Source organism: Poecilia latipinna, unplaced genomic scaffold (assembly GCF_001443285.1).
Source record: "Poecilia latipinna isolate Pla-1442-1.1 unplaced genomic scaffold, P_latipinna-1.0 Scaffold2462, whole genome shotgun sequence".
Lineage (NCBI taxonomy): Eukaryota > Metazoa > Chordata > Actinopteri > Cyprinodontiformes > Poeciliidae > Poecilia > Poecilia latipinna.
Window position 1 is genome coordinate 32613 of NW_015115078.1, and position 18670 is coordinate 51282.

At 40.4% G+C, this 18670-nt stretch overlaps 1 protein-coding gene across 1 annotated transcript in view; it reads left to right on the forward strand.

The window, feature by feature from the left end:
- The window catches only part of LOC106937898 (protein shisa-9-like), a 40188-nt gene extending 24712 nt beyond the window's left edge, over positions 1-15476 (forward strand). The window contains exon 3 of the mRNA XM_015019638.1: positions 14861-15476. Within this exon, the coding sequence (XP_014875124.1) occupies positions 14861-14993 (133 nt within the window). The 3' untranslated portion in view covers positions 14994-15476. The remainder of the gene's footprint in view (positions 1-14860) is intronic.
- The last annotated feature ends 3194 nt before the right edge of the window (positions 15477-18670 follow it).

An 18670-nucleotide genomic window follows, 5' to 3' on the forward strand; every position in this document is an offset into this window, starting at 1 on the left:
AAAGTTTAACTCAACCCCGACCCAGACAGACAGGCCCCCTTTGTACAGTTCACAGCCACGGACTCAGATTTTCAGCATAGATTCTTCACGCGTATCTTCAGCCCGTCAACACAAACGGACCGATGCAGCTGTCAACTGTGCTATGTGACATAAAAGAACGAGACTTTTACAAATTAACCCATGTGTAGTGTGATATGAATATGATTTATTGGCCAGTATACTCTCTGATGCTGATTGTACTGACTCTTTTAACTGACTCGGTTAAAACATGCGTTTGCTCAACTCGGGTGTAAAGGTCACGACCCCCTTTACCTCTTTATGTTGTGAGTCAAAAGCTGTAAAGTTTGGCAGCCACTGATCTAGGTAGTAGAGTTGTAAGGTTGTTGTTTTTTTTTAAAGAAAATATTCAGGTATGACAGAAATCTCTCTAAACCTTGTGGGGGATTATTTTATGAATACTAACTTTTAAGCTACATTTCCTGCATCACCAAACAAACTCCATATCCACGGAGTGGTGTGGTGATGGCAGCCTTGACCTCTGGGGTTACCTGTCTTTAGGTGGAAGCTTCAGAGCTCAGCTTTGGCCATAAGATGCTAATTAAGCATATCTTTTATAAGTCTTAAAATGAACAAAAGAACGACTTTCTGAAAATCCGACAGGAAATCTGTGGAATCACCTGAGGGCCTGAGACGAGATCCTTAGAACCTGAGAGATTACAAAGTTAAGACATGGGATGATAACAGAGTCCTACCAAGGAAGACCACATAATGAAATTAAATCAAAAGGAGCTTTATCAAAGTACTGGTTAATGTGTGTACATCCTCAGGCGAATCCTTTAAGAACCAGCTGTAACCTTTGCTTGGTGTCTTGGCTGATTGAAGTACCACAATCTAAAGGACTCGCCAGAAAATTGAAGGAAACTTACTTCAGTTTCTTCTTGAGGCCATTTTAACAAAAGGAGTGATAATGGAAGACTAGAAAAAATTACTTTTCCCCTAAAACAATATGTGAAGACGACAAAAACTTGAAACACGAGGACGATGAAAAGCAGGTGGGAGTTGATCGGATTCAGGATACATTGACCGATCCAGCTGCTTCTCACGCACTTCCTTTAAAAAAACTTAAAAAATAGCCAAGTAATAGCAAGATTACTTTTAATGTACTCAAATGCCTGTGCATGTGTAATTGTGTTTCTAACTTTATGACAAATGAGGAACAAGAACTGGCAGTGAGAGTTTTGTATCCATTAGCGTATTACAGCACGCTGTCAGAGTGTCCTTGCACTGACTGTACCGTGCCGGTGTGTGTGTGGGTGTGTGTGTGTGTGTGTGTGTGTAACTCCTGTGATGAATGACATGCCATGAGAAGTTGTGATGTTTATGCAGACTGCAAAAGTTTGAGCTGAATGCAGAGCGAAGGAGGAATCTGTGTTGAACGCAGGTTGACTGGCTGACTGTCGGGCCGTCTGTACTTTTGTATTACATCAAATTAATTAGGCTGTGTCAAATAAAGCTCCGAGTTGTTTTGTTACGGTGAGAGAGCCAAACACTTTTAATAGTTACGGTCAATTTTGTATTAAATGAAAGACGAAATGAAAAATACAAGCCGACAAAAGGCCAGCATGAGATTTTCACTGTTTGATGAGCTTGTCTAAAAATCCCACAGAGTCTGTCCTCAGATGAAACGCTAATGCCTAATGGATCTGTACCAAAGGTAGGGGACAGTTACATTTTTCTCTAAATTAAACATACGTATGAATACAATTGAAAGGGAAATGAGAGGCGCAGACACATTATACATTTCTCCAAATAATCCAACTCAAATTCAACTGAAAATACTTTATAAACTCAAAAGGAAATCAAATTGTTGTAGTAATTCAAACTATCCAAGTTTCTTCAGAGAGTTGATGTAGATGCTGACGGCTGTTGCCAGGATGGATCTCCTGCAGAGGTCAGTAACACTGCACTTCTAAGCAGTCCTCTGGCTGAAGACGCTTGTTGCATAAAAGTCTCGTGAAGTTTGTAATTTGATGCTACTACCTAAACAGATATTAGCAGAAAAGATCACACTCTCAACAACCTGCTTCTAGAAGACATGCTCTCCTGTAGTCCAGGTGAACACCGAGGTATTTCTATTATTTCTATTTCCACTTCTTTCCCCATGATGGAAACAGAACCGGAAATAGGAGAGCGTACAAAGTGGAAAGGAATGGTGAGAGTACAGTGCCCTGTGGTGCTCCTGTTCTGATGACCACCTGGACAGAGTCTCTAAAGTTGTAGTCCGTTTCTCAGTCCTGTTGAATGTTTATTACTGTGTCATTCAGTAAATAATGACATGTTCAATGCAAAATTTACACTTTTAATAGACTTTTAATGCAGGTTTTAATGGAACTTTGCATTGAAAGTGTCATTATTTACCAAATAATGCAAGTTTGACGCTTTTAATGCAGTTTTAATTCATTAAAAGTGTCATTATTTATTAAATAACTCTTCACGGCAACAGTCAAACATTTATGAAGACTCCTTCAAGTCATGTTTATGATAACGTCACGTCAGTCTTATGCACACCCCTTCAAATAAATTGTTACCAGAATCCCTTCAACAACAAACTTAGCCTCGTATGATAATTGAATGATAGAAGATTTGCGTGCTACGAAGCAAAACTAAGCATCTGCACACCGCGTTCAGGCGTCAAACACGTTAATCTGCTTTCTAATGAAGCTATTTCCATGTGAACGGGTTTTTCATGTCGCCAACTAACCACCCACGTCGCCTTAAAAGGCGCGCGGTGCTTCCCATCACAGAGAAATCGCCTGTCTCGCCCGTCTAGCATCGGGAACAAGCCGCGCTCAGATTCGCCTCCCCGTCCAAGCTGTGCTCGCCAGGCTGTGTGCCTCGTCACCCTGAGCAAACTGGCATTGCCGCTGCCATGTGTCAGCGCCAGAGGTGGAGATGCAAGGTCACCAACTGCACAAAAGCCTACCACACCACACAACATCTGTTCCGGCCTGTCACTGTGCACACATTGGGGCGAGCTGCGGCGCTTCCAATTCATCAGAGCTGCCCACAGCGTGACATGTTTACAGTGCTCGAGAAGTGGAGATGCAGCGGTGGTGTCAAGGGGATGCATCTACAAAAAAGGCACCGTGGGGTTCTTTGTTTTATGCTGAAGTGATGAATGGTGGCGCCGTGAAGCCGCCAGAATGAAATGAAAATGGCAGTCCTGCAGAATTCTGTATAAAAATAGCACTGAAGCTGTAGTGTGTAACTTTTAGAAAATACATTTATAGATTCAACATATTTGTTGGGACTGCCACCGTGTTATGACAGTATGGTATAACCTTCTCCCAGTGCCAACTAGAAACAACCAATCACGGTCAGGAGGCGGGTCTTAATGCTGTCCAGTTGGTTAGCATAGCCACCTATGACGGAGGATAACGGTTTTCCTGTAACCATAAGTTGTTAATCCACTATTAGCACATTGAGGAGCGAGTACATGAGATTGACTGACAGCACTAAGCCCCGCCTCCTGGCTCTGATTGGTTGTTTTTGGTGCATTTCTTCAGACAGCAATAGTAGCTCAAGGGAGGAGGTGGTGGAGATTTAACTTTTAACAGATTATTTGTCTCACGTTATGCTGTCACAACATGGTGACAGTTTAAACAAATATATAAACTTTTTTTATATACAAGTGACATACTGTAGCTTTAAACTATGTCATAACTCAAAGGGCAGCAGAGAAAATCTTCATCCAGCTCTACGGGTGAAGTTTTCGACACATGCAGGCCTTCTCAAATATTACAACACAAACAGAAAAAAAAGAAAAAAAAAAGACATTAATAATCCCGTAACCCCACAAATAACTGCGTTGTGTTCAGTTTGACAGGAGGCTGTATTAAATATGTGCCACAAACTCCCAAGAGAAGTCCAAGTTATTCCAGCGGTATCAGAAATCTGACAGAGCCGATCCATATCGGCGCGTCTAAATCAAACGTCATGATGGATGAAAGCCGAGACCTCTGCATGCCGAGCTCCTGGAGAAGCTTTGTCAAAAAGCATCTCGCCGGGACGACGACGGATATCCCGCTGACGGGCGCGTGCGAGCGCTCGCGCACACACGCCTGCGCAAGCGTCGGTGTATTCATGCGTGGGTTATGTGTGCGTCACGTCGGTGAATGTTTGAGAACAAATCCCTTGAGGAGTGTGAATCTGCATCTCTGTGTGTGTGTGTGTGTGTAAAAGAAAAGAAAATGGAAAAGATAACCCAAAATAATGAGAGCAAGCAGTGACTCAGACTGTGACATATGGTATTTTCTGTGACATCATCTTTTGCAGCCTCGGCACTGAGATCCTGCCAGTGACTGGTTCATGCGGCTTCCAGGATGAAGGCTGCAGATATCTTTTTTTGGGTCGTCATTATTTCATCCATGCCCGTGCTTTGAGGGAAACCAAATTACCGAGCACATCCAGAGTCGCCCTTAAAATTTGTACTTTAAATGAAACACCTCGAAATCCCAACTCATTTTTAAACGAGGGCGACACGTGAAGATAAAATGTGCTGTTAAAAGAAAGACAAAAATGTTGGAACTAACGTGGAAATATTAATTGATCACTGATTTACGTTTTTAAAGGGGAGTATAATGTGTTTTCCGGGGACATGGTGCCATTTTACAGCACAATCAGGTAACTGTGTCTCCTTCAGTTATTATAAAAATGCGGAACAACTTAAAGGAAATTAGATTTTGCATCATTTCTGATTCTTTGATATTGAAGTAATAACATCAGAACATCATATAAAGTATAAAAAAAAGGTCAATTTTCCATTATGTCCTTTTATTGTACATTGGTGGAAAAAATGAGATGCCACTGATATAATAGACAAAATGATATTTCTGTCCAAATTGATGTATACTGTGTTCAATCTAAGTGTGAAACACACTCACTAGAGGAAAAAATGAAGGGCTGGAATAATCTGGTTGTCCTCCTTTGTTGAAGCACCTTTTGATTTAGTTTCAACATTTCAGCATTCAAAAAGGCAAATAGTGAGGCTGGGATCAAAAGGATCTGTTTGTACAAAGGTATCAGTTAGGAGATGGATACACAAAAGATCTCACAGCCATAAAGAGACACCACAGGCATTACTTTTGATTTAATTTGATAAAATAAAACTAATATTCAAGCACACAGCTGTTAACTTGAAGTTGTTTTATGTGGGAGTCCACATAGAGTCCACATAAATAGCTCTGGCCGGTAGGAATTGGCCCGTGAGCCTTCAGTTTGTCACACATGCCTTCAGTGAATAGTTCCTTAATATCGATAAAAAATGTATTGGTTTACATATAACAAGACATTTTGTCCATATTACAAGTTAAATAATCTGCCAATGGAACCAGTACATTTTTATTCAATATCAAGTAACATTATTTACTTAAAATAAGCTCATATATTTTACTGAAAAGTTATTTGTAAGTTAGTTTTTCTTTGTTTCAAGTGAAGTAAGATGTTTGTACTAGAAACTGTATCAAAAATTTTTGGTAAGATTTTGTGTTTTTGCAGTGCATGATTTATTCATCTCCCCCCCAACAGGCTGCACAGATCTTCAGTTTAACTTGCTTGATTTTTAGCAAATTATAATAAAAAAAATCTCCCAACAATTACTAATAAACAAGAGAAATTTAGCCTAAAGGGATGAGTTTTCGTCCATTCTCGCGATGTGCATGGAATGAGTGCAATGCGAGGTTGTACACGCACGCATGCACGCACGCACACACACACACAGACACACACGTATGAGCTGATGAGAGATTGCATGAGCACAAACAGGACTTGGCTTTGCAGGCACTCAGCGATGCCAAGGGACATTATTTGGCAGCTGTCAGCTCTAATAGGAGAATAGCAGGGTGGGAGACGGTTTCAGGCCCTCCACCAAGCCTGCATGGGCGCACTATCTGGCAACGTTAGTGCTGGGTGTGTCGGAGCGTACGCACGATCAAGACGCCAGAGACGACTGTGAGTCAGGGACTGACAGCGTTACCAGATCACTTGTTTTATCACACCACCCGTTTAGCATTGTGTGTTTCCTCTGTCTGTTTGCAATGTGTGTGTGTGTGTGTGTGTGTGTGTATAGTATTAAGCAGATGTTTACTTATACTCGTCATTGCTTATATTAATTGTCTTGCTTTTAATTAACCATTTTTTGAGATTATTTGAATTGAGAACAACAAAAAATTACACTTTTTTTTATTTTTTACATTTTTAGCAATCCTGTTTACTAACAAAAAGACACTTCAAGTGTAGACTTCAGATAAAACTCAAAGACGACATGAAGCAGGGATGGAAAACGTAAACACACACATGCACAGATGCATGTCGAGCAAACACTGTTTTCTGCCTTCTCCGATAAGTTCCAAAGCTTTTTCATTTTTGCGTTAAAGTTTAAACTGCTGCCTGAGTGGCAGCAGCTTTGAAATAACAATGAACTTTAACTTAATTTACATAACAAGCAGCTTTTGAGGAAAGAAAATGCAGCTCACAGCAGCCAACATAAAAGGGGCATGGAAATCCTATAGACTGTAATCATATTTCACATAAAGCATCTAAAGGCAAAGCACATTATGTAAAATTTGAGAAAAAGAAAAAAAGTATATATATATATATATTTATATTCTGATCCCAGCGGTGCTTTCTGTTTTTCGTGGCCTAATTAATATTTAATCAATATAAACGGAGGGAAAGCTGCTGCCAAATGGTCAGAAAGTTGCACGTTCTCTCTCTTCAGATTCCACTTTCCGAGCCCCGCGGGGGGTTTTGTTTGTAAAACCACTGGAACCCACACACACACACACACACACACACACACACACGCACACACACACACACACACACACACACACACACACACACACACACACCTACTATATATATCCCACCCGAGAGAACTATTGGATGAGTCACCCCTTCGTGGCGTAGCTTTAACTCCTTCCAGCCACGGCAACTGATCTCTGTGTGTGTGTGTGTGTGTGTGTGTGTGTGTGAATACCCGTCCATATGTGCCTTAAGGTTTTGCGGAGGCTGCTTTGGCGAGAACAGCTGTAGGTGGCAATGTAGTGTCGCGATGCAATTATCCAGCATCAGTAGCTCAGACGAGGGGGTTTCATCGCCGTGCGAGGCTTCACGGGCCCCTGGAATGGTCCGCGGGGGGCTTTATAGTGTAAACTAACCTGCTGTGACAGTGAGGAGTGATTCAGCTGCAAGCTGCTGGAAGACAGACCCGGGATCTGTTTGTGCATCTGAGTGGGTCTCTGCAGAACAATCCAGAACATCTCGTTTTTATTTTTTAGCATCAGAAGCTCTCTGACACTTGGAAGCAATGGAGCAAATTCAATTACGCAACCAAGACTAAGAATCTGCGAGTTGGACTTTGTAGCCCTGTTAGCTCTTTCACTGAGGAATAGCAACGTTTTCCCAAAGCAAGGGTTGTGTAACGTTGCCCAAAGAATGATGGGATACTGCAAAATATCCGAGTTAATTGTACATCCACTTTTCCAGGCAGATCAAGTGAGCAAAGAAATGGCTACAACTGAACAACTTTTTCGCAAATCCGACGTCTCGTCCGGTGACTTGAAATTGACCCCTGTCTCTTTAAGTTTTCTGACACTCACTCTTCAGCTCTTCATCACAACAATGCTTCTCCTTGATGCCGTTTACATCCGGTTCTTAGGAGTTTTGGACTGAGAAGTAGTTCGTAGCACACTCACGGTTCGACTGGGTGTTTACTAATTGCTGCTGCCGCTAGTCTACAGGGAGGAAGACGAGGTTCTCCGTGCTCTTCTGGGTGAATAGGCGACATGTTCTACTAGCAAGCGCTTAGGCAGCCCCTGAACGGTTGCCATGGGAGATTCAAGGATAAGTAATCTCACCTGTCTTCACTGTTGTTGTTTGTGGAAAAACCTGCAGCCAAACACCGTCACCGTCGAGCCGAACGTGTTTCACCTCAGAGAAGTTTTATGCAGCGTGAATATTAATGTACTTCAGCAGCTAATCCGTTTCCCCCCGTAAACGACTGAATGATCACTAATTGTGCTTGACTGAAAAGATTTCTTGCTGCTAAACGGTTGCCTCTGTCTGAAGCAATTTCCACAGATATTAATCTGCTTCACCGCTTGTTCTCAGTCGGTGGGCTCCACAGGCTTTTTATGTCTCTTATTAAATACACAACTCTGTTTATATATATATATATATATATATATATATATATATATATATATATTTTTTTTTTTTTTTGCAGTTTGATGAAATGTACTAATCGGGAAAATCTCATTAACATCTGTCAGTATAACATATTTTGTTATGATGCAAATGGTAATTTTCACTGGGAAGTTTTTGTCATCTGGTGGTTTAATAATGTCATTTTGTCCTAGGAGAGTTTTTTTTATTTAGGTTTAATTAAAATTTGAGGAAATCTCATTTTTCTTTCTAAATACAGAAGACAGTGATAATGTATAATTGAAAGCTGCTGCAGCGGGATGGATTCCTTTTTGTCAAACCACGTAGCGAAAACTGTTACTTGGCAATTTAATCAACGAATTAAATCAGGTGTAGAGTTACTCTGTGGCCTACAGTACAAATGTGAAACTATGAGCCACATTTTGTAATCGAGGATCACTGCTTCTTGAAAACGCACTAGAAGAGCAAAAATCTGTTGTTCATTCATTCGTTTATTTTAAACAGACTCGTCCCAAATCCATTTTAGTCGCAAATGTGTCTGTTACAAGGTGCAAAGGCTAACCAAACAAAAACCTTGATTCAGAGAAAGAAATGTGTGTGAGTGTGTCATATGGACATATTGATAGCTGTGCTGCACTTTTTTGTTTTGTTTGAAAAGCTGCATGTCAGCAGTTAACAGAGCCAGATTCTCCTCACCACAGAGGCTGGGCAAGTTCTGTTCTTCATATCTACGGTTCCTCGTTCTCGCCCAACGTCCTACGCTGCTTTTGCTTTGCATCACTTCTCTGCATTTCAGTTATTCACTAGTTCTCATGCAACTCAGTGCAAAAATTGTGTAAAAGGTATATAAAAAAGTGTTTTTTTGTCTATGGAAGCAGAAGGTAGAAACTTTCTGAAATGGAAAAAAAAAAAAGAAATACCTGCAGATACGGCAGATATGACTGTACTGTCTGAACTCTTAAGGCGGGTTTATAGGGTTCTGAACTCCTCATAATCCGCTCCATCACATCGAAGGCTGCTAATTTCTCAGGTTAGAGTATTTCAGAGCATCCTCAGTGAGGGAGAGAAAAAAAACAGAAAGATGGAGAGGAAATAGAAAGTGGGCCAAAGGACTTGCAGACCAGAAACAGCGATGATGTTCTCAGTGACGTTAATGTTTGAGAGAAAAAAAACAACAACCTCTGTATAGATTTAACTTTAGTTATAAAGCCTACGCTTTCACCCAACGTAACGAGAGGAGAATCAACATGAGTGTGACACAGATTTAGGAAACCAACAAAGATAAAGGCTTCGTGACGATAAAATCAAAAACGGAGGAGATAACGAGAGCATGGCGATGAGTCAGACTTGCAAAGTTGCAGAGATTGAAACGGATAAGAAAAGCATAGAAGATGATTTCAAGGAGAGGCAAAGCATAGAGAACAACATTTGCTGAATAATCTGGTGCTTTTAAACGTGGAGGACAAAGACTAGAAAGTTAGAGCTGAAGGCCCAAGGTGCTGCAGTTACTTAAAAACAGGAATGGTTAAAAAAAATGAGAAATTGGATGAAAGATAAAAGTGAAAGTATTATGGGTATTTCTTGTATTAACCAGCTTTTTCAGACATTTTATAATAAAAGTTGTAGCATTTGTGTTTTGCCTGAAATTGCATCATTCATATTTCTAAAGTTGTTTTTTTTTTTTTTTTTACTTTATTTTTCCGTATTTTATGTGGTGTTTTTAAATGCGTCATGGGCAGTCACTTAGCCTGCTTGTTTTCCCAGATACTCATTACCCAACAGACATTTTGCTATTAACGTACACGCTGCTACTAGCTAATGGCAGCTAGCATGCTAATATTAGCATATTTGTGCTAATAAATGAGAAAATGGACTGGTTAAAAGGGGGGAATGTAGAGGAAATTGTTTGTTCAGTCATTATCTGGGTTGTGTGGATGTGTTTTATGGGTACTTACAACATGCAAATATTAACATATTAGCTTAAGGAAATTGTTGCTCTATGTTGTTCTTAGAAGGCTGTGTTGCAGTTCCTCCAATTAGTACTTTGATTTTTTTATATAATTGTTTTCCCTTAATGTTAATTTATCCAATAAACATTAGCATTTAAATTGCTGTTAGCTAATGTAGTCAACATACAAGCATTAGCAAGGTAACTGAGAAGGAGAACAATGTATGGCCTGGTACATGTGGCAGTCCTGTGGGATATTTTATCCAGTTTATGTAGATATTTGAGGGGCGTTCATACCGTGCGGTGAGTCAATACTCTAATTCCTCTACAGTTGGACAATCCCTGTTGTAGCAATTTTCCCTTGCTGATTTCACCTGCTCCCAAAGTTACCTTTTGCATATTTTTTTCAGGTCTGTTCTTGTGACCCCAGCGGAGCTTTGATTTCTAATAAATGTTCTCCCGAATGTTAATTCGCGTGAGAGAAGTTCTGCTGAGTTCTGTGATTTCCAGCAGTGTTCCCGTTTTTATTCCCAGCGATAAGCCGAGTCCCGCCGGTGGTTGTGCACCTCGGCTGGAGCAGCTGAGGGCTGCTCTAATGGCTCTTAAACTGTGAGCAGAATGTCAAGGGAGGAAAAAGAAATACCTTTTAGATTAGATTTTCCAAACCTGTTATGTTTGTTTTTCGGCTATAAAATATGGATTTGAGTCGTTGCTGGCAGTACTCCAGTGGAGACACTTTGGACAAACTGTACCGCAGGGAATGATTGCAGAGTCAAAATAGCACTTTCACAATGTCAGTCAATGACTACCTGCAAAATATGTTAACTCTTGTTTGTAGTGTATGCGCCGACACAAAACCGTAGAGGAGCCAGAGAGTAAAAATGGTTCTAGGAGGGGAATTGTTGTGCAAAATTTACACTTTGTGTGTGTTTATGCTTCCATTTGGGTATCACCTGCTTCTAAAAACAACTAAAGTACTAAAAAATGAACCCAAAAACACTCCAATGGCACTAAGTCCGTGGTTTTGGTGTCTGGAAAACGAGCCGTTTCAAAAACCTCCCAATAGACGGGCACTGTGCCATCACCTGGCAACCCAAGCAGAGCTGCAGCATATTTGTTCAGCTGGTTTTATCACTGTATTCGCTGTACAATGGCTGCTAGAAAAGACTTAACACTCAGAAACCACTTTACTGCATTCTTGTCAGTTGTGCAGGAGGCTCCACTTCTGCTTTTCAAAGATGTACGGCTGCAGAAATACACTTCTGTCTGTAAGTCATTTTCATGTGCAAGTGCAAACTTTGAGTTGGGGAGGTGTGGCCCGTAGCAGCTTATTTGGATTTAAAGTGACAAAAGCTCAAAATAGGCAGAAGACCAGACTAAAATCTCATTATCTGAAAATGATTTCCTGCAAAAAATGTAATAACTTGTTTTGTGTAGGCCATAGACCTATCCTAACCTGTTCAAGAAAGCATAATAGGTCACCTTTGAATCTTTTGTCTTTAAATATACATTTTACCTATAAGTAAACATATATGAGAAGTGACATAATATTTGATTTCGAAGACAAAATGACTTCCAACATGAGTCGTGAGAATCTTGCAGTGATTCCCACTCCATTTACTTCTTTATTTATGTGTGGAGTTTTTTTTTTTTTTTTTTTTTTTTTTTTTTTAATTTCCATATCGTCATTTTTGTGGGTTTTACTTATTTATTTATTTTAAATAATCTTCTCTATAATCTCTACGTTGCTGCGCCTAGCAAACAACACGTGCCTATCTCTCCCAAACATCCAGTAAGACCAGCAATGAAGTCTTATCCAGACCTGCATCGGTTCCCAGGTTTTGTCAGAGCATTATTTTCATCTCCCCTTGTTTCCTTGCGTTACCGTAATCCGTTTCAGGGGCACGTCTATTCCAGCCTTCCTAATGCTGCACAAAAAAAAAACCCAAAACAACATCACTCTGACTGACGTCGGTTTCTTTCTTCTTTTTTTTTTTTTTTTATTTCTTGGAATGAAAAATGCCTGCAGAGAAGCGCCAGAAAAATACAGCAGCGAGAGAGAGTGAAGACAATCAACAAGAGAGGAGTCTGGGAAGGAAGATGGAGGATTTTATTTAGACTTGACAGACCTCCATGAGTTTATTCTTTTTCTTGGGAAGGTTTGAAACTTGTTTGACTCTTTCAAGTGTTAAAATCACAAATCTGTCAATACCACTATACACACAAACTCTTTTACCAGTCATGCCTACTAGCATTTGAATGATGTAATAATTAGCTGGAGCATTTTTAAGATTTATGCCTTGGGTCAAACATTTTTGGTTTGCATTCAGTAGGCAGTAGTTTACTGGAATTTTGGCCCATTCTTCCTCACACAACCAGTTTAATTAAGTCAGGTTTTTAACCATCTTCGTTTTTTGCTTATGTCATTTTCCATTTAGAAGAACCATGCGCGCCCAAAGTTGAACTCTCTGGCAGAGATGTTGAGATGTTGTTTAATGTTTTTCAATAATCTTCTTTCAAAATGACGCCATGTGTTTTATGAAACGTACCAGTCACTCCTGTGACACATCATGACGCTGCCACCCTCGTACTTCACAACTTCCTTTTTTATCAGACCACAGAAACATGTTCAAAAGTTGATACTTTTGTGTTGTGGATTAACGTATTAGAGCAGTGGCGTCACAATCATCTTCCTTTTGGGCCAAATCAAGGCCATGAACTCTCTTAAAGGGCCGGTTGCACCAGAATGTGGTGATAAAACCCGTTAAACTGTTGAAATATAAATAAACTCTTAAAATGAAATAATATTGAACATCTTTTCAGTCCCTCCAGGATTTCACAATTGTTTTTGTGATTTTTTTATTTGCAATAAAACAGTGTCTGTAATTTAGAAACATATGCACTTATGTGACTTTTTGGTACTTGCTGTATCATTTTTATGCATTATAGTTCAACATTAAGTAAGGCTGATGCAGTTGTTTAGTAGAAGAAATACTGCCCCCTGCAGGTGGGAGTAAACCATCTCTTAGATCCAATGTTTTTCACAATTTTTGTGAAAAATCTGCATTAAACTCACAATTATGCATTAGCGTGAAAAAGTTCAGCAATTTGTTGATTTTGTGTGAATTTCCATGATAATTCACAAGAAACTGGAGGGACTAATTGATGCAATTTGGCAGAAAACAGATAAAAACTGCTTTGAATTGATTGATAAAATAATATCTAATAGACGGATCTATTTATGTCTCCTTTTAGAGTTTGGAGGGCCACATAAAAAGCTACGGTGGGCCAGATTTGGCCCACGGGCCTTGAGTTTGACACAAGTGGATTAGAGGCTTAGAAAGCGATGACATCATCATCATTTAAAGAATATAAAAGTAAATATTTTGGTCCTTATCCTGGCATTTAGCAAAACTGAATAATTTTGACTAACCTAAACTGGGAAAACTTTAGTCTGATGTGAAATAAAGAGAAAAAAAAAAGATTATTTGCTTTTTATGCAGTTTATGTAAATATCTAGTTTCAGCTGCTGTAACACACTTTCTCGTAGCGCGGCTTCTTACCGTCCGCAGCGTTTGATTCCAAGTCGGTGCTGTGCTAATGTCTTTATCCGTACCGCTCCAATAAGCACACACGCAACTATTTCACAGCATGCTAATCAAAAGAGAATTGCTCTAATGCATGTTAGAAAGCCTGCTGACGATCTCAACTGTGAGATTAACGGCGAGGAAATATTCACGGCTCCTCTTGATGGCAGCGCTCGGGTCACAGCTGCTTTCCTGGGCGTGTTGCTATAATTTCCTTGTCGACAGATTGACGGCGCTTTCTTATTTTCTTTGTCGTATTCGTTTTGTTTTTTTTTTTAACAAAAGAACAACTCGATAAAGCTGTGTTTGTTTGTTCTTTTTTTTTATTTAGCCGTGAGGAAAAATTACAAATCTTTTTGCTCTGCTCCGTTGTTTGCTTTTAATCTGAGCATGGAAGTAAATATATTTGATAAAAATTTGATCGCTGTAAGGCAAAGCAGATTATTTTCTGGCGTATTCATCGTCTCTTCAACATTTTCTGAGAATCCATAATGAGTTAATTTTATTGTTAAAGTAATAATTACTCTGTCCAGTTAGAGCGATTCTATTCGTTGTTCTTCTCTACTCCCACAGAGTTAAATCGGCAGGCCTCTTCCTGCCTGTGTTCCAGTTTTGCGATGCCATCAGAACTTGTTCAAAGGCTTCAAAAAATAAAAAAAAAACAAACCTCGAAAAGATGATAAGAGGAGACGTTGTCCTACATATATATTTATTTTCTGTAAATGATTGGCACTCCCTGCTGGCAAGCAACCAAAGACTAGTCTTTTTCATCCTCCGTTCCTGTTTCTCATGCTCCGTTCCGAGCGGTTTCCTCTCTCTTTTATTAATGTGAATAATCCTTTTGAAACGTATCGTTTCATAATGTGTCAACATCAAAACGTTGCTTTTTTTCCCCCTCCTCTTTTCATGAATTTGCTATGTCCTATTGCAACCCGTCCTGTTGTTGAAGCAATCCTAGTTCATTTCCTTTTCTCTTCCTGTGGTGCTTTGTTTTTGTTTTTCGGTTTTTCTTTTTTGGTGTAAATTCACTCAAATGGGAAAGAATCCAAAGACGTTCCTCAAGATGATGTGTCTTAAACGTTTCCCTTGCTTCTTCCAGGACTCTGACGGAGCTTCTGAAGCAGCCGGGCGAGGCAGGAGTGGTGGATGGAGCTGGGATTCATCATCCCATCGGGACAAACGGCATCGCGGCCAGAACCATGCGCACCAACAATGGTAGGGCTGGGGTTTGATAGTCCTTCTATCAGAGTCTGTCATGCTACATGCCATAACAGAGTTGCAATGAAAATAACTCAACCATGTCATTAAATATAAGCAGGCGCTCTAATAACACAAAAACTCCTTTTCAGTTCAACAAATACATCAACACCTCAGGAACGAGGAACTGTTTTACATTTTATGCCGCTCTCTGTTGTGTCATTGAGGAAATGTTTCTTCGAAACGCCTTTGCTGCGTCTCTTTATGCCATTTCAAATTGGAAACCTCCATCATGGCTACGGCCTCCTGGCAGATTAGGCACATCGATCTGGGGCTGGTTGGAGGGAGAATGAATGCAGTTGCTCCGTCCATTCGTCTTTGAATTGTCAATTTTACACCGTCTACTTTTCCTTTCACAGCAAATTTTGAACGTGTCATTTCTTTTTTTTAAATGCCAATCAGGCCTCCTTTAGACGAGGAAGTAACGATTAGCAAGCGTCTGTAAAAAAAATGTGCTGCAGCGATAATGTCCGAGTGACACTGTGACATGGTTGTCATGGAGATGAGAGCCCACACTGCTGTGGTACATCTGGTGGACTATGGGGGAATTTTTCTGCCATAATTTGAAAGCAGGATTACATGTCTTTTGTTCTCAAAACTTTTAATACTTTTGCTTACATTTTCATTTTGAAAGCAGGACTTCATGTCTTTCTTCTCAAAACTTGTAATGCTTACTCAAACCTTTCTCCTCGCGCTCTTGCAGAACTCTCTGCTCGCTTATGAAACATTCTCTGCTTGCTTTTGGAGCCATCTTTTGCCACCGTCGCCTGGCAACCTCTCAGCCAATAGAATGAAAGTGTTGTACTGGGTGTGTTTGTTTCTTTCTAGCGGGTGTGCCTGTGTGGCTACTATCCGCTAGAAGGAAACAAACGCACCCAGTACAACACTTTCATTCCATTGGCTGATTTTTGTTCCAAAAGCAAGCAAAGAATAATTCCTAAGCGAGCAGATAATCCAAGCAGAGACAAGTCCTGCTTTCAAAATAAAAATGTAAGCAAAAGTATTAAAAGTTTTGAGAACAAAAGACATTATGGAAGGAAAATTCCCCCATAGAGGACCGCCTACATGTGGAATACATAGATACACAGATATGGCGCTGTTGGCAGTTGCACATAATCTCAATGGCATCATTAAATTGTTGTGAACCCTTTTACGGTAGTACGCATAATTATGAAATGATCATCAAAAGTTTAAATCCTTCTCCAGAGGAACCTCAAAATCTGAAACAAAGACAACAATATTATCTTTTTGACATCTGTAGCCCAATTGATTTGAAAACATTTTGTCACCTTGAAACTACAAAATTTGTGGAATTTTATCAGGATTTTCAGCAACAAACCAGCGCATAGCAGGGCAAATTTTGCTCAGAATTTTAGCAAAATCGTTCAACTTCAGCTTCATTTGGACTTTGTCTGAGCAACAATTAGATTCTCAAATGGGTTTTGACTGGACCTTGAAAACAAATAAAGTACATTTTCACACAGCAGTTTTGTGCCAAACTGCAGGCTTTTGTTCTCTAACAAAGAGTAAGGAAAGCTGAATTGAAACGAAATGAAAACTGCATTTCATTTTCCTTCCATGTCATAGTTCTGCACTACTTTGTCATCAAAGATATCAAAAACACAGAAATGTGTAGTTTCAATGTGACGTAATGGGAAAGATTTCAAGAAATATACCTTCACGAGGTCGTGTGCGTGCGTGCGTGCGTGCGTGCGTGCGTGCGTGCGTGCGTGCGTGCGTGCGTGCGTGCGTGCGTGCGTGCGTGCGTGCGTGTGTGTGTGTGTGAAAGAACAAAGATCTATCTTTTTCCCATCTTCACAACACATGGCTGCGGTGTATTTCCTACAAAATGGCTTTCTGAGCTGGTAAAGGTTCATGAATCAACCTGATGGAGAACATACAGCGAAGCAACAACTACGTGGACGGCAGGAGAACTGCAATAATAAAACAAAAAGTAACTAATCTGATCATTTGTTGGCGTCTCTGCGGAGGATTCTGGCGCGTGACACTGCGTGCTCTTTAAATAATCTCAGAGTCACAACTCGCTGACAGGAGAGACGCTTATTCCCTCTGACGCCCTTTATTTACATGATTGATCACCACGGACACCATGAAGGCACGGAAGTGTTTACAATTCTAGGAAACGCTCCCCTCGACACCAACTCGTCACTTCTCAATTCCTGCCCCCTCGTTCACTCGCTCACACACAAACAAACAAAAACACAGAGAGAGAGAGAGAGAGAAAGAGAGAGAGGCAGAGAGAGAGAGAGAGAAAGATGCGTCTTCTGCGGCTGAGGAGGAGAGACGGACACGCAGGTCATATTTAATTAAGATGTAATTAGCGGCTCCGGCTCCAGACCCACAGAGGGATAACTGTGTGACCCATCTGTCTCCATCTTCCTCTTGATGCTTTGACCACCACACACACACACGCTCAATATAACACCCTGATTCTTCTGCGAATTGAGGCTTAAATTAGTGGGCTTTATTTTCCGACGGCTCGTATGTAACAAACCCGACGGCGTGATCAGAGGACAAACACCCCATGCCGCCGCCGCCGCCGCCGCCTCACAGTTGTGCACTTCACAAGTTTGGCTCGTATCAATATGTGATAGATACATAAACGCCTCCACACTCGAGAGTTTCTTCCATCTGAGCCAGCAGTGAAGCTGCTGGATGCTCAGAAACCTGCTGCTTTTTTTTTTTTTTTTTGTCGCTTTAAGAGAAAAAAGTGATGTTTTATTTGCTCTGCTCAGGTTCAGATGTAGATGATCCAAGCCTTTATTTCCCATATTAGCAAACTCACGCGTTTGTGCGTACAATGTTTATCTTCGCTCAGGACGGGAGGAGGACCAAAAAAAAAAACTTCCACTTTCATCCTCCCACACATGATTAAAACAAGATTTTGGCCTTATTTTCACCTCTTTCTCTCTCTGCTTATTAACACCCCTCGTTCTTCTGTTCTGCCTTTTCCTTTCCTATGTTTCTTTCTTTCTTTCTTTCTTTCTTTCTTTCTTTCTTTCTTTCTTTCTTTCTTTCTTTCTTTCTTTCTTTCTTTCTTTCTTTCTTTCTGTCTTTCTGTCTTTCTTTCTCTTGAATTCTTCCTTTTGGCTCTTCTTACCTCTCCTGTCGCACGTAAAAGAACATCGGTTTTGTTCTTCTATGTTCTGCATTATTGGGGTTTAAGCACAAGTTGCCCTGAGAGCCAAACCCTCTGCAGCTCAAGACAAAGCGTGCAACTAGCAGTGAAAACGACTGAGACGCGTCACCAACCACTGCAGCCTCGCTGGAGGCGACTGCACAGAAATATTTTCAGAAATTTGCAAAACTATTTTTGGGCTACAGAATCGTAATCTTTTCATTTGCGCTCCGTAAGGATGCATTCCCATCCGTCTCTTCACCGCTCTGCTCTTTATGCTTTTAGATTTTATGTTGTTTCTTGTGCCTTTCGTTGCTGCTTTGAGTCGTGGTTCAGCCTGAACCAGATTATGTGGTTTCAGCGTAACAAATCAGGCTGACATGTTGCTTCGGAAAGCTGCTTTAACGCAGCTATTCATGGAAAAGGAGCCCCGACCAAATATGCACCGCATCTACTTTGCTGTTCATGTGCATAAATTTACTTTCCGTATTGGAAAAACATTTTTGTTGCTTT